The 14706-nt window shown below is 45.5% G+C and overlaps 1 protein-coding gene across 1 annotated transcript in view; it reads right to left on the reverse strand.

Annotated features, from left to right (window-relative positions):
- LOC147706311 (uncharacterized) overlaps positions 1-14706 on the reverse strand; it is a 93823-nt gene that overhangs the window by 14896 nt on the left and 64221 nt on the right. The window contains exon 2 of the mRNA XM_086929603.1: positions 1545-1609. Coding sequence (XP_086785729.1) covers positions 1545-1609 — 65 coding nt within the window. The remainder of the gene's footprint in view (positions 1-1544; positions 1610-14706) is intronic.

Raw genomic sequence — 14706 nt, forward strand, 5'->3', positions numbered from 1 at the left:
GAAGCCTTCGGCTGCAGGGTACTGTGAATAACCTCATGGTCAGTTTTATGTTGTTGCTGACGCCCCGAGCCTTAACCACTGACCCTGCCCCCACCGATGCGGTCCTTGGACACTTAGTAAACATTAAATTTTGCCCCTGAGAGAAAGATTGTGAGTAGGCATGTAATAGAAGGTGTGTGTGAAAGTGTCCTTGTTCGTGGAATGTATGTTTGAAAATTTTGTTGTGGTGTGGCGGAGTGTTGGTGTACCCAGTTAGTGTGCAAGTAATGTAGAAAGATAGAGAGGGAGTAAATGGGAGACAAATGGAGAGTTATGTACAAAGACAGAGAGGAAGGGAAAGTTAGGTAAAGGAAGGGAAGTGGAGGGAGAGGAAGAGAAAGGGAGTGAGATGAAGGGTGATAGGGAGGGAGACGGAGAGGGAGGGAGAGAGGAGGAAGAAAAGAGGGAGAGTGAGACAGAGGGAGGAACACAGTTAGAGTGAAACAGAGGAAGACAGGAGAGAGGGAGGGGGAGCTATAGAGAGGGAGAGAGAGCTATAGAGATGTAGGGAGAGCGAAAGAGAAAGAGAGCGAGAAAATTATGTGTATGCCGGGAGGGCTCAGTGCACGAAGCCTTCGGCTGCAAGGTCCTGTGATTAACCTCATGGTCAGTTTAATGTTGTTGCTGTCGCCCCGACCCTTAACAACTAACATTGCCCCCACCGATGCGGTCCTTGTACACAAAGTAAACTGTACATTTTTCACCTGCTTGAAAGATTGTGAGTAGCCATGTAATAGAGGGTGTGGGCGAAAGTCCCCTTGATAGTGGATTGTGTGTATGAAAAGTTTGTTGTGGTGTGGCGAAGTGTTGAGAACGGATTATGACTGTACTATTCCCCCTAATGTTCCAATGTGCCTGTGAATAGTGTAGTAAGTGTAAGGTCCATTTTTTTTTGGGGTAGGCAGCTAATCCTGGCTAATGTGTTATTGGATGTGTGCTTGTGAAAATGTAATACTAGTAGTTGTACGAGTGGCTGTTTCTGTGTGTCAGCTTGTAACTTGGATTACTAACTGTGCAAGTAAAGCAACGAATGAATGCATTGTGCATAAATGTTGTAAAGTGTTGCCTGTTTACGTGCAAATTAATGTGCATTTCGAAGTTCTGACTGAAAGTTTGGTGCTGTAGTGGCGAAGTGCTATGATGTTAAATTGCGTAGGAGTTGCACGTGTTGTATAAGGGTGGCAGTCAGTGTTTTGCCTAATGTGACAGGCTGTGTGTGATTAGTGTAAGATGCAGTGTCTTGCCTAATGTGACAGGGTGTGTGTGATTAGTGTGCTATAGAGAGGGAGGGAGACGAAGAGAGAAAGAGAGCGACAAAATTATGTGTATGCCGGGAGGGCTAAGTGCACGAAGCCTTCGCCTGCAGGGTACTGTGAATAACCTCATGGTCAGTTTTATGTTGTTGCTGTCGACCCGACCCTTAACGACTGACCCTGCCCCCACGTCGGAGTGTTAGGAACGAAAGTAAAAATTGTGTAGAAGAGTGAACAGTTGGCTGTACTTACATGATATATGTTGGTGCGCAGTTTCTTTCCCCCTATCAAGGAAATGTTGAAAGCGTACCAATAACCTACAAGAGATAACGATAAAAAAAGCAATATGTATCTGTTGGTTTAAACCAAGGTATGACCTGTTTAAGAAATTACGTAGTCCTTTGCTAAGTATTACCATAGAAAATGTAGATTAGCAAACACACATGTGGCAGAATAATTTAACACAGGTGCAATGTTGATATAGTAACAGTTCTAATAAACGCAAGTAAATATATCAATACTGTCCCTTAGATGTATAAAAATAACACTTGCATGCACTTACGTTCTAAGATTGAATGCCGTAATTTTTCAGTGGCTGTTGGTCGATAGCAGCAAGTACAGCGCCGTTCCGTAAGTCGAACTTCTGTCCTCGCTGGTAAAAAGAGAGTATGACTTAAAGTGACCCGTCCCTCTGCTTAAATAGGGGGTAACGATGCAAGAATCTTTTTTTTTTTTGTGTTTAAGAAAGGATCAAAGCTTTTAGTCCTTCCCTTGCCCCAAGGAAAAGTCACACTAGCTGATGTGCGCGACTTGGAAGTGTGAATGTTTGAATGTGTATGCAGATGGAGTTTCGACATAGGCGCGCCAGTAGACTTCACTGGGCAACTCCCTTAAGGCCATATAAGATTTTGCTCGGAACTAACAAAGCAAAGGGCCTTCAACTGTCTGCTCGAAGTTACACGTAAAAATGGCATATATAAAGCATCAAAAGTATACAAAGTTTCACTTTAAAACCTACTACTCTTGTAATATACTGGCTCAAAGTTGTGCCGTTTAGGTTTAGTATGAAAATACTGAAAATTGCTGCGGATTCGTCCATTAATGTGTGTGTGGCAACGTGAAAAAATAGTGGGTAAATGAGAAAGATGGTCGATGATTTTGTTTGGCAAAAAAGAAATGGAAAGACAGGTGTGGTGCTGAACGGGTCAGAGGCCGGATGCAATATTTGCCATTAAAGTTGTGTTTTTCGTTTTATTATGAAAATAGTGAACATTGCTGCGTAAGTGGCCCTTAAATGTGTCTGTGGGTATTTTTAAGTGCTAGGCTAATTTTGGCGGTGTGTGTACGTGTTGTAAATACTGAATTTCGCTGCGGGTGCGTCCCTTAATGTAAGTCTTGTAATATACAGGCTCAAAGTTGTGGCGTTTATGTTTAGTATGAAAAAACAGGACATTGCTGCAGATGCCTCCATTAATGTGTGAGTGTCACCATAGAAATACAGTGGGAGACTGAGAAAGATGTTCGATGATTTTGTTTGCCAATAGATAAATGTAGCGATAGGTGTGGCGAAATGTTCTGAGCTGATTTATTTGCCATCAAAGTTGTGTTGTTATTTGTAGTATAAAAATAGTGAGCATTGCTGAGGATGCGGCCCTTCAATGTGTCTGTGGGTAATTTTAAATGCTAGGAATTATGTTGGTGTGTGTGTACGGCATGGTATGTAAACTATAGTAGTTTTGTTAACGTTTCCAGACACCATTTTCTCCTTTAATGTAAATCGACTTGAACTGTCTACGCAAAGGTACACTTAAAAATGGCATGAGGGGTTGAGGGTGAGGATGAGTGAGGGTGAGGCTGAGGTCTTGAGTGTAAGTGAAAGTAAGAGTGAGGGTGAGTGAGGGGTTGAGTGTTAGTGAGGGTGAGGTATTGAGGATGAGTGAGGGGAAGGGTGATTGAGGGATTGAGAGTTACTGAGGGTGAGGTGTGTAAGGTGAAGTGTTGAGGGTGTGGGTGAGGGGTTGAGGGTGAGGGAGGGTGAGTGAGGTTGAATGGTTGAGGGTGAGGGGTTGAGGTGAGGAATTGAGGCTGATGTTTTGAGGGTGAGTGAGGGTGAGATGTTGATGGTGAGTGAAGGTGAGATGTTGGGTGAGTCGTTGAGGGTGAGTCGTTGAGGGTGAGGTGTTGAGGGTGAGATGTTGATGGTGAGTGAGTGATGTGTTGGGTGAGTTGTTGAGGGTGAGTGGTTGAGGGTGAGTGGTTGAGGGTGAGTGGTTGAGGGTGAGTGGTTGAGGGTGAGTGGTTGAGGGTGAGTGGTTGAGGGTGAGTGGTTGAGGGTGAGTGGGTGAGGGTGAGTGGGTGAGGGTAAGTGGTTGAGGGTGAGTGGTTGAGGGTGAGTGGTTGAGGGTGAGTGGTTGAGGGTGAGTGGAGGAGTTTTGATAAAAAACCATAAAGTTTACAGACGCCAATTTCAACCTTACTGTAATATGACTGTAACTGTCTGATCCAAGTTACGCTTAACAAATGGCATGAGGAGTTGAGGGAGAGGGTGAATGTGAGTGAGGGTGAGGTTGAAGTGTTGAGTGTGAGTGAGGGTAAAAGTGAGGGTGAGTGAGGCGTTCAGTGTTAGTGTGGGTGAGATATTGAATGCGAGTGAGGGTAAGGGTGACTGAGTAATTGACAGTTAGTGAGGGTGAGGAGTTGAGTGTTAGTGATGTTGAGGTGTTGAGGGTGAGTGAAGGTGAGGGTGAGTGAGGGTGAGTGGGAGGGGTTGAGGGTGAGTGAGGTGTTTAGGGTGAAGTGTTGAGGATGTAGGTGAGGGGTTGAGGGTGATGGAGGGTGAGTGAGAGTGAGGGGTAGAAGGTGAAGGGTTGCGGGTGAGGGTTGGGGGTGAGGGGTTGAGGGTGAGGTGTTGAGGGTGAGTGAGGCTGAGATGTTGATGATGAGTGGTTGAGGGTGAGTGGTTGAGGGTGAGTGGTTGAGGGTGAGTGGTTGAGGGTGAGTGGTTGAGGGTGAGTGGTTGAGGGGTTGAGGGTGAGTGAGGTGTTTAGGGTGAAGTGTTGAGGATGTAAGTGAGGGGTTGAGGGTGATGGAGGGTGAGTGAGGGTGAGGGGTGGAAGGTGAGGGGTTGCGGGTGAGGGTTGGGGGTGAGGGGTTGAGGGTAAGGTATTGAGGGTGAGTGAGGGGGAGATGTTGAGGGTGAGTGGTTGAGGGTGAGTGGTTGAGGGTGAGTGTTTGAGGGTGAGTGGTTGAGGGTGAGTGGTTGAGGGTGAGTGGTTGAGGGTGAGTGGTTGAGGGTGAGTGGTTGAGGGTGAGTTGTTGAGGGTGAGTGGTTGAGGGTGAGTGGTTGAGGGTGAGTGGTTGAGGGTGAGTGGTTGAGGGTGAGTGGTTGAGGGTGAGTGGTTGAGGGTGAGTGGTTGAGGGTGAGTGGGTGAGGGTGAGTGGGTGAGGGTGAGTGGTTGAGGGTGAGTGGTTGAGGGTGAGTGGTTGAGGGTGAGTGGAGGAGTTTTGATAAAAAACCATAAAGTTTACAGACGCCAATTTCAACCTTACTGTAATATGACTGTAACTGTCTGATCCAAGTTACGCTTAACAAATGGCATGAGGAGTTGAGGGACAGGGTGAATGTGAGTGAGGGTGAGGTTGAAGTGTTGAGTGTGAGTGAGGGTAAAAGTGAGGGTGAGTGAGGCGTTCAGTGTTAGTGTGGGTGAGATATTGAATGCGAGTGAGGGTAAGGGTGACTGAGTAATTGACAGTTAGTGAGGGTGAGGAGTTGAGTGTTAGTGATGTTGAGGTGTTGAGGGTGAGTGAAGGTGAGGGTGAGTGAGGGTGAGTGGGAGGGGTTGAGGGTGAGTGAGGTGTTTAGGGTGAGTGAGGTGTTTAGGGTGAAGTGTTGAGGATGTAGGTGAGTGGTTGAGGGTGATGGAGGGTGAGTGAGAGTGAGGGGTGGAAGGTGAGGGGTTGCGGGTGAGGGTTGGGGGTGAGGGGTTGAGGGTGAGGTGTTGAGGGTGAGTGAGGCTGAGATGTTGAGGGTGAGTGGTTGAGGGTGAGTGGTTGAGGGTGAGTGGTTGAGGGTGAGTGGTTGAGGGTGAGTGGTTGAGGGTGAGTGGTTGAGGGTGAGTGGTTGAGGGTGAGTGGTTGAGGGTGAGTGGTTGAGGGTGAGTGGTTGAGGGTGAGTGGTTGAGGGTGAGTGGTTGAGGGTGAGTTGTTGAGGGTGAGTGGTTGAGGGTGAGTGGTTGAGGGTGAGTGGTTGAGGGTGAGTGGTTGAGGGTGAGTGGTTGAGGGTGAGTGGTTGAGGGTGAGTGGTTGAGGGTGAGTGGTTGAGGGTGAGTGGTTGAGGGTGAGTGGTTGAGGGTGAGTGGTTGAGGGTGAGGCGTTGAGGGTGAGTGGCTGAGGGTGAGGCGTTGAGGGTGAGGCGTTGAGGGTGAGGCGTTGAGGGTGAGTGGTTGAGGGTGAGTGGTTGAGGGTGAGTGGTTGAGGGTGAGTGGTTGAGGGTGAGTGGTTGAGGGTGAGTGGTTGAGGGTGAGTGGTTGAGGGTGAGGCGTTGAGGGTGAGTGGCTGAGGGTGAGGCGTTGAGGGTGAGTGGTTGAGGGTGAGTGGTTGAGGGTGAGTGGTTGAGGGTGAGTGGTTGAGGGTGAGTGGTTGAGGGTGAGTGGTTGAGGGTGAGTGGTTGATGTGTGTGTGGGAACGTTAAAATAGAGTGGGGGATTTAGAAGATGTTACATAATTTTTTATGGCAATAAATAAATGTAGAGACAGGTGTGGCGAAATGTTTTGAGCTGATGTATTTGCCATCGAAGTTGTGTTTTTTTTTGTTATAGCATGCCTACATTAATGTGTGTGTGGTAACGTTAAAATACAGTAGTGATTATCCAAAAGAAGGCAAAATCGGGAATGTTTGAGTGAGGCAACATAGAAAATATTTAGTCTGTAAAAGCGCCATAGTCAAAAAAGTAGGAATCGAGGTTGGCTGCAAGTTACCCTTAAGAAAATAGAAAGAGAGGTTGATGGTGAGTAGGTGTAATGAAATGTTAAAATACAGTGGTAGATTGTATTTAAAGTATAGGAGTTTTGATGTAAAAAAAAAAACGTTTCCAGACGCCATTTTCTGCCTTACTGTAATTCGTCTTGAAATGTGTGCTGCAAGTGACCCTTAACAAAATAGCAAGAGAGGTTGGCTGCATGTTACCCTTAACTAAATAGAAAAAAAAGCGGTTTAGGGTCAGTGAGAGTGAGGCTGCTGCGGATGCGTCCCTTAATGTGTGTGTATCAGAAATTTGGTTGTTATCCAAAAGAAGGCAACATCATAATTTTTTCACTGAAGGCAACATTGAAAATCTGTAGTCTGTACAAGCGTCGAAGTAGAATAGGCCGATGGTACATACTACGTTGTACCTCAAAATTGTGAAATACTAGGCCTGGTTATGTAAACTAAATAAGTTTTGTTAAAGCAAATAACGTTTCTAATGTTAGTATTTACGTTCAGTGGGATTGTTTAAGTTTAGCGAAAAAACTTCACGTTTCTACTGGATTTTGGGGTGGGGGGGGGGATGTCTGTTGTTGTTCTCGAGCTAACACCCGGCTTGCAGTCCTTCCCTTGCCCCAAGGAAAAGTCACACTAGCTGATGTGCGCGAATTGGAAGTGTGAATGTTTGAATGTGTATGCAAATGGAGTTTCGACATTGGCGCGCCAGTAGACTTCCCTGGCCAACTCGCTTAAGCGCACATAAGAGTTAGCTGGGAACTGACAAAGTAAACTTTTTTTATTTTTCGTTTGTTTTATTTAACGTTTGTGTCATTGAAGTTCAACGGTTTACTCGAAGGTACCCTTAAAAATGGAATATCTAAAGCTTGTAAAGTATACAAAGTTTCATTTTTAAAAATAGAACTCTTGTAATATACAGCCTGAAAGATGTGCAGAAGTTGTGGCGTTTATGTTTAGTATGCAAATACTGAACATTGCTGTGGAGCCGTCCAGTGGGCGAATGAGAAAGATGTGTCTGTGGGTATTTTTAAATGCTAGGATAATTTTGGCTGTGTGTGTACGTGTTGTAAATACAGAATTTGGCTGCGGGTGCGTCCCTTAATGTAAGTCTTGTAATATACAGGCTCAAAGTTGTGGCGTTTATGTTTAGTATGAAAAGACAGGACATTGATGCAGATGCCTCCATTAATATGTGTGAGTGTCAGCATAAAAATACAGTAGGACACTGAGAAAGTTGGTCGATGATTTTGTTTGGCAATAGATAAATGTAGCGATAAGTGTGGCGAAATGTTCAGAGCTGATTTATTTGCCATCAAAGTTGGGTTGTTATTTGTTGTATAAAAATCGTGAGCATTGCTGAGGATGCGGCCCTTGAATGTGTCTGTTGGTAATTTTAAATGCTAGCAATTATGTTGGTGTGTGTGTACGGCGTGGTATGTAAACTATAGGAGTTTTTTTAACGTTTCCAGACACCATTTTCTCCTTTAATGTAAATCAACTTGAACTATGTACTCAAAGTTACACTTAAAAATGTCATGAGGGGTTGAGAGTGAGGATGAGTGAGGGTGAGGCTGAGGTCTTGAGTGTAAGTGAAAGTAAGAGTGAGGGGTTGAGTGTTAGTGAGGGTGAGGTATTGAGGGTGAGTGAGGGGAAGGGTGATAGAGGGATTGAGAGTTACTGAGGGTGAGGTGTGTAGGGTGAAGTGTTTAGGGTGTGGGTGAGGGGTTGAGGGTGAGGGAGGGTGAGTGAGGGTGAGGGAGGGTGAGTGAGGGTGAATGTTTGAGGGTGAGGGGTTGAGGTGAGGAATTGAGGCTGATGTTTTGAGGTTGAGAGAGGGTGAGATGTTGATGGTGAGTCAAGGTGAGATGTTGAGTGAGGAGTTGAGGGTGAGTGACTATAGAATTTTTCTACCTTACTGTCATTCGACTTGAAGTGTGAGCGCAAAGTTACCCTTAAAAATAGCATGAGGGGTTGAGGGTGAGGGCGAGTGAGGGCGAGGCTGAGGTGTTGAGTGAGGGTGAGGGGTTTAGGGTGGGTGAGGGTAGGTGAGTGTTGAGGGTGAGGGTGAGGGTAGGTGAGGGTTGAGGGTGAGGGTGAGTGGTTAAGGGTGAGTGGAAGAGGGTTAGTGGTTGTGGGTGAGGGTGAGTGGTTGAGGGTGAGTGGTTGAGGGTGAGTGGTTGAGGGTGAGTGGTTGAGGGTGAGTGGTTGAGGGAGAGTGGTTGAGGGTGAGTGGTTGAGGGTGAGTGGTTGAGGGCGAGTGGTTGAGGGCGAGTAGTTGAGGGCGAGTGGTTGAGGGCGAGTGGTTGAGGGCGAGTGGTTGAGGGCGAGTGGTTGAGGGTGAGTGGTTGAGGGTGAGTGGTTGAGGGTGAGTGGTTGAGGGTGAGTGGTTGAGGGTGAGTGGTTGAGGATGAGTGGTTGAGGGTGAGTGGTTGAGGGTGAGTGGTTGAGGGTGAGTGGTTGAGGGTGAGTGTTTGAGGGTGAGTGGTTGAGGGTGATTGGAGGAGTTTTGATAAAAACCATAAAGTTTACAGACGCCAATTTCAACCTTACTGTAATTTGACTGTAACTGTGTGATCCAAGTTACGCTTAAGAAATGGCATGAGGAGTTGACGGAGAGGGTGAATGTGAGTGAGGGTGAGGTTGAAGTGTTGAGTGTGAGTGAGGGTAAAAGTGAGGGTGAGTGAGGCGTTCAGTGTTAGTGTGGGTGAAATATTGAATGCAAGTGAGGGTAAGGGTGATTGAGTAATTGAGAGTTAGTGAGGGTGAGGGGTTGAGTGTTAGTGATGTTGAGGTGTTGAGGGTGAGTGAAGGTGAGGGTGAGTGAGGGTGAGTGGGAGGGATTGAGGGTGAGTGAGGTGTTTAGGGTGAAGTGTTGAGGATGTAGGTGAGGGGTTGAGGGTGATGGAGGGTGAGTTGTTGAGGTTGATTTAAGTTGAGCGTGAGTGCGGGTGAGATGTTGAGGGTGAGTGTGTGTGACTGAGGGTGAGGGCTTGATGTTGAGTGAGGGTGAGTGATGGTGAGGGTGAGTGAGGGTGAGTGGGAGGGGTTGAGGGTGAGTGAGGTGTTTAGGGTGAAGTGTTGAGGATGTAAGTGAGGGGTTGAGGGTGATGGAGGGTGAGTGAGGGTGAGGGGTGGAAGGTGAGGGGTTGCGGGTGAGGGTTGGGGGTGAGGGGTTGAAGGTAAGGTATTGAGGGTGAGTGAGGGGGAGATGTTGAGGGTGAGTGGTTGAGAGTGAGTGGTTGAGGGTGAGTGTTTGAGGGTGAGTGTTTGAGGGTGAGTGTTTGAGGGTGAGTGGTTGAGGGTGAGTGTTTGAGGGTGAGTGTTTCAGGGTGAGTGTTTCAGGGTGAGTGTTTGAGGGTGAGTGGTTGAGGGTGAGTGGTTGAGGGTGAGTGGTTGAGGGTGAGTGGTTGAGGGTGAGTGGTTGAGGGTGAGTGGTTGAGGGTGAGTGGTTGAGGGTGAGTGGTTGAGGGTGAGTGGTTGAGGGTGAGTGGTTGAGGGTGAGTAGTTGAGGGTGAGTAGTTGAGAGTGAGTGGTTGAGGGTGAGTGGAGGAGTTTTGATAAAAAACGATAAACTTTACAGTCGCCAATTTCAACCTTACTGTAATTTGACTGTAACTGTCTGATCCAAGTTACGCTTAACAAATGGCATGAGTAGTTGAGGGAGAGGGTGAATGTGAGTGAGGGTGAGGTTGAAGTGTTGAGTGTGAGTGAGGGTAAAGGTCAGGGTGAGTGAGGCGTTCAGTGTTAGTATGGGTGAGATATTGAATGCGAGTGAGGGTAAGGGTGATTGAGTAATTGAGAGTTGGTAGGGTGAGGGGTTGAGTGTTAGTGATTAGAAGATTAGAAGATGGTACATATTTTTTTATGGCAAAAAAGAAATCTAGAGACAGGTGTGGCGAAATGTTTTGAGCTGATGTATTTCCCACCAAAGTTGTGTTGTTTTTTGTTCTAGCATGCCTACATTAATGTGTGTGTGGGAACGTTAAAATACAGTGGTGATTATACAAAAGAAGGCAAAATAGGAAATGTTTCATTGAGGCAACATAGAAAAACTTTAGTCTGTAAAAGCGCCATAGTCAAGAAACTAGGAATAGAGGTTGGCTGCAAGTTAGCCTTAAGAAAATAGAAAGAGAGGTTGATGGTGAGTAGGTGTGGCGAAATGTTAAAATACAGTGGTAGATTGTCTTTAAAGTATAGGAGTTTTGATATAATAAAACATAACGTTTCCAGACGCCATGTTATCCCTTACTGTAATTCGTATTGAAATGTGTGCTGCAAGTGACCCTTAACAAAATAGCAAGAGAGGTTGTCTGCAAGTTACCCTTAACTAAATAGAAAATAAGAGGTTGAGGGTGAGTGAGAGTGAGGCTGCTGCGGATGGCTCCCTTAATGTGTGTGTATAAGAAATATGGTGATTATCCAAAAGAAGGAAAAATCGGAAATGTTTCGCTGAGGCAACATAGAAAATCTTTAGTCTGTAAAAGCGTAAACGTAAAATAAGACGATTTTACATGCCACGCTGTCGAGGAAAGTTGTGAAATAATAATCGTGGTTATGTAAAGTAAATAAGTATTGTTAAAATAACTACACGTTTCTAGTGTTAATATTTGCGTACAGTCACATTGCTTACGTTCTGAAAAAAAGATTCACGTTTCTAGTGTAAGTAGGGCCTTTGTTGGGGGGGGGGCCTTTGTTGTTGTTATCGAGCTAACACCCGGGTCGCATCCTGCTGTTCTAAATTAGCACATCCCCAAAGAAACTTCACATGTGATTACAATCTTGGCGACAGCGCTTAAAGTAGTCTAGCATCCTGTAGTTTTCGTGACGAAAGCCTTGCAGTCTGTGGCCTGACTTTGTGTTCATGTAAATGGGAATAAAGATTTATTTTTTTTTAGGTCCAATGCTACAGATACAATCGGTATTTTTAACGTAGCACGCTTTATTTCGTGGTGTAGACGATTTCAGTTTAAAGTCTTTTTGTATTCGGAGAGCATAGATGGGTGCAGGGACAGAGAGGGGAAGTACTGGCGTCTGGAGAGGGGGAGTTGATTTGCGAGCCTGGCTGTGTACGGGAACAGAGGGGGGAGGTTCGGGCGTTTGTGGGTTGTAAGCTTAACTTTTTTAGGTGCAATGCTACGATGTAGCTTGTAATGCGTCTGTCATGATTTTTTTTGGTCGACCATTTCAGTTTAAACTCTTTTTTTTGTGTTCGGAGAGCCTGGATGGGTGCAGGAACACAGAGGGGAGGTCCTGCCGTCTGGAGAGGGGGAGATGAAATGCGAGCATGGCTGTGTACGGGAAGAAAGGGGGGAGGTTCGTGCGTTTGTGGGATGTAAGCTTAACTTTTTTAGGTCCAATGCTACGATGTAGCTTGTAATGCGTCTCTCATGATTTCTTTTTGTCGACCATTTGAGTTTAAAGTCTTTTTTTGTGTTCGGAGAGACTGGATGGGTGCAGGAACACAGAGGGGAGGTCCTGGCGTCTGGAGAGGGGGAGTTGAAATGCGAGCATGGCTGTGTACGGGGACAGAGGGGGGTGGTTCGGCCGTTAGTGGGTTGTGGAAGACATGTCGAAGGCTGGACAAATGTTTAGCAACAAATAAGTATGTTTCATTGTCAACTTAAATAAATTTGCGGAACTTAGAGTTGAAGAGGAAAATGTTTTCTGAACAGTTTCACGGTGGTAGACAAAATGGGGAGGGGGCGGATCCAGAGGTGCGTCTGGAGAGGGGGAGTTGAAATGCGAGCATGGCTGTGTACGGGAACAGAGGGGGGTGGTTCGGGCGTTAGTGGGTTGTAGAAGAAATGTGGAAAGCTGTACAAATGTTTGGTAACAAATAAGTATGTTTGATTGTCCCGTAAAATAAATTTGCCGAACTTACAGTTGAAGAGGAAAATGTTTTAGGAAAGGAAATAGGCCGTGGGAATGATAAGACTTTCATGTGCCAAACACTTTCACGGTGGTAGACAAAATGGGGAGGGGGCGGATCCGGAGGTGCGTCGTGAGGAGGAGTGGAGAAGGAGGGGGGAGTAGAGTAGGGGAGGCACAGCCTAACAGCCGTGCAATCAAAAAGTGAGGAGGCGGAGCTGGGGGAGGCTGTCAGAGAGAAAGAAGGCAATGCAGGCGGATGGGGGCTTGTGCACGCGCTTTTAAGCTGTTTGCGCATGCGCATTGACCTTAAATGTCTCGTGCACTGCAAGGAATCGCCACGATTCCTTGCACGTTGGATAAAGAGTGGATAAGCCCCCATAGTCTCGCAAGCTCGATGCGCATGCGCATCGACAGGCGAGACCTAAAAAGGAGAAAACGAGGCAAAATAAAAGTATTTCTCCTTGTTGCGCCACTCGGCGTAGGAATCTGACACATTCCTAGGTTCCTCGTCAATCTGGGAATGCTTCAGGTTCCATGGGTGTTGACAGCAACACCCATGGAACGCTCCTTTCACGCAGAGTAATGCGTGAAAGGGGGGCATATTTACTAGGCCATGAGAAGCCATGTGGAAGTGGCTTTGTGTGGCCTTGTAAATATGCTGCTGCACATTGCGCCAACGGAGCGTCAAAAAACCTACCACTCCAGCAGGGCAAAAGTGCCACTAGAGCCTCGTAAATGAGGCCCTCTGTTTTTGCCTGACCCCCCCACCCCCTGCCCCGCCCCCACTTGTTTTCCCCCACCCCCGCATAGTCCCGCAGCTGAGCTCTGTTGTTTAGATCCTTCTGGGTGCTGAGATAAGCCCAAGAATATGGCTGGGCGCCACTGACATCCTGTGCGTTCTTGGGCGCTTCCTAGCTACCACACGTCCACTCTTCCGCTCCATTGCAGAGCTCTTTCCTGTTTCCCAGTCCGCACAGCCCTTCCACTTTATGCAAATTTCCTATTGAATTCTTTTTGGGAACTCTCTGCAGACCCGAGCCTCTGAAAAGCCACTAGGGCAGGGGCAAAGTGAGTCACAAGTCAGGCCGGGGTCCCTGGAATGATCACTTTCATGCCTTGGAGCTGGGGTGATGTCAGTCACATGCAAGAGAGACTGTTGAGCTGGTGCAAAGTCAGTCACATTCAAGGACAGGGCCTTGGTAGGACTAATAAACCTTTAAATAATGAATAATGCTTGGAAGATAAGACTGTTTTAACCTAAGGAAACACTGCTGAGAGAGCGAGGGATTGATTCTAAATGTACCTGTGCCACTCATTAAGCAAGCATTTGCAATGCAATAGGTCTCGCATTAGGAAAGTTTGAGCTATTGGTCTTGTAAATGACACATTTTTTATTTATGTTTTGTTTTTGAAAATAGCTAAATTAATAGCTTTGTCATTTACAATGCCAATAGTTATAACTTTCGCAAATGTGACACCTATAGCATTTATAATGCAATATGTGTTGTATTTACAGGACTTAGGTGTATTGATATTACAAATAACAATGACTTTTAATTTTTTTAAATAATTAATACTTAAATAAAAGTTATTGTAATTTATAATGGGAATAGCTTAAACTTTTGTAAACAACTTTTGGGAAGATTATGTTCAGTGTATTTAATTGTGACGAAAATCCAAGAACAGAAGTGAAATATTAACATATTTTGGTTACATTTGTAATAAAGCTTGAAACATTGAGAGAACATATTTGAACCAGGTGTTGTTGAATGGTTGCACAGATTGATGCTGTGGTGGTGCTGAGTGATGTTGTGATGGCGAACGAGTGATGCTGTGGCGTTCAGTTATGCTGTGGTAGCGCATAGTGATGTTGTGGTGCCCCTGAGTGATGCTGGGATGGTGTTGAGTGATGCTGTATGCTATGCTATGCTTTGTTTTGCTATCCTATGTTTTGCTATGCTATGCTTTGTTTTGCTATCCTATGCTTTGATTTGTTACGCTATGCTATGCTGTGTTATGCTATACTATGTTTTGTTATGCTATGCTATGTTTTGTTATGCTATGTTATGTTTTGCTATGTTATGCTTTGTTATGCTATGTTTTGTTATGCTATGCTATGCTTTGTTGTATTTTATTATGCTATGCTTTGTTTTGCTATGCTATGGTTTGTTGTGTTTGGCATGCTATGTTTTGCTATGCTATTATATGTTTTGTTTTGCTATGCTATGTTTTATTGTGTTTTGTTAAGCTATACTATGTTTTGTTGTGTTGTGCTATGTTTTGTTATGCTGTGTGTTATTGTGATGCTATGTTTTGTTGTGCTGTGTTTTGTTATGCTATGCTATGTTTTGTTTTGCTATCCTATGCTTTGTTTTGTTATGCTATGTTTAGTTTTGCTATCCTATGCTTTGTTTTGTTCTGCTATGCTATGTTTTGTTGTGTTTTGTTATGCTATGCTATGTTTTGTTGTATTTTGCTATGCTATGCTTTGTTTTGCTATGCTATGCTTTGTTATGCTATGTTTTGTTATGCTATGCTATGCTTTGTTATGCTATGCTATGC

The sequence above is a fragment of the Lissotriton vulgaris genome, chromosome 7 (genome assembly GCF_964263255.1).
Source record: "Lissotriton vulgaris chromosome 7, aLisVul1.2, whole genome shotgun sequence".
Taxonomy (NCBI): domain Eukaryota; kingdom Metazoa; phylum Chordata; class Amphibia; order Caudata; family Salamandridae; genus Lissotriton; species Lissotriton vulgaris.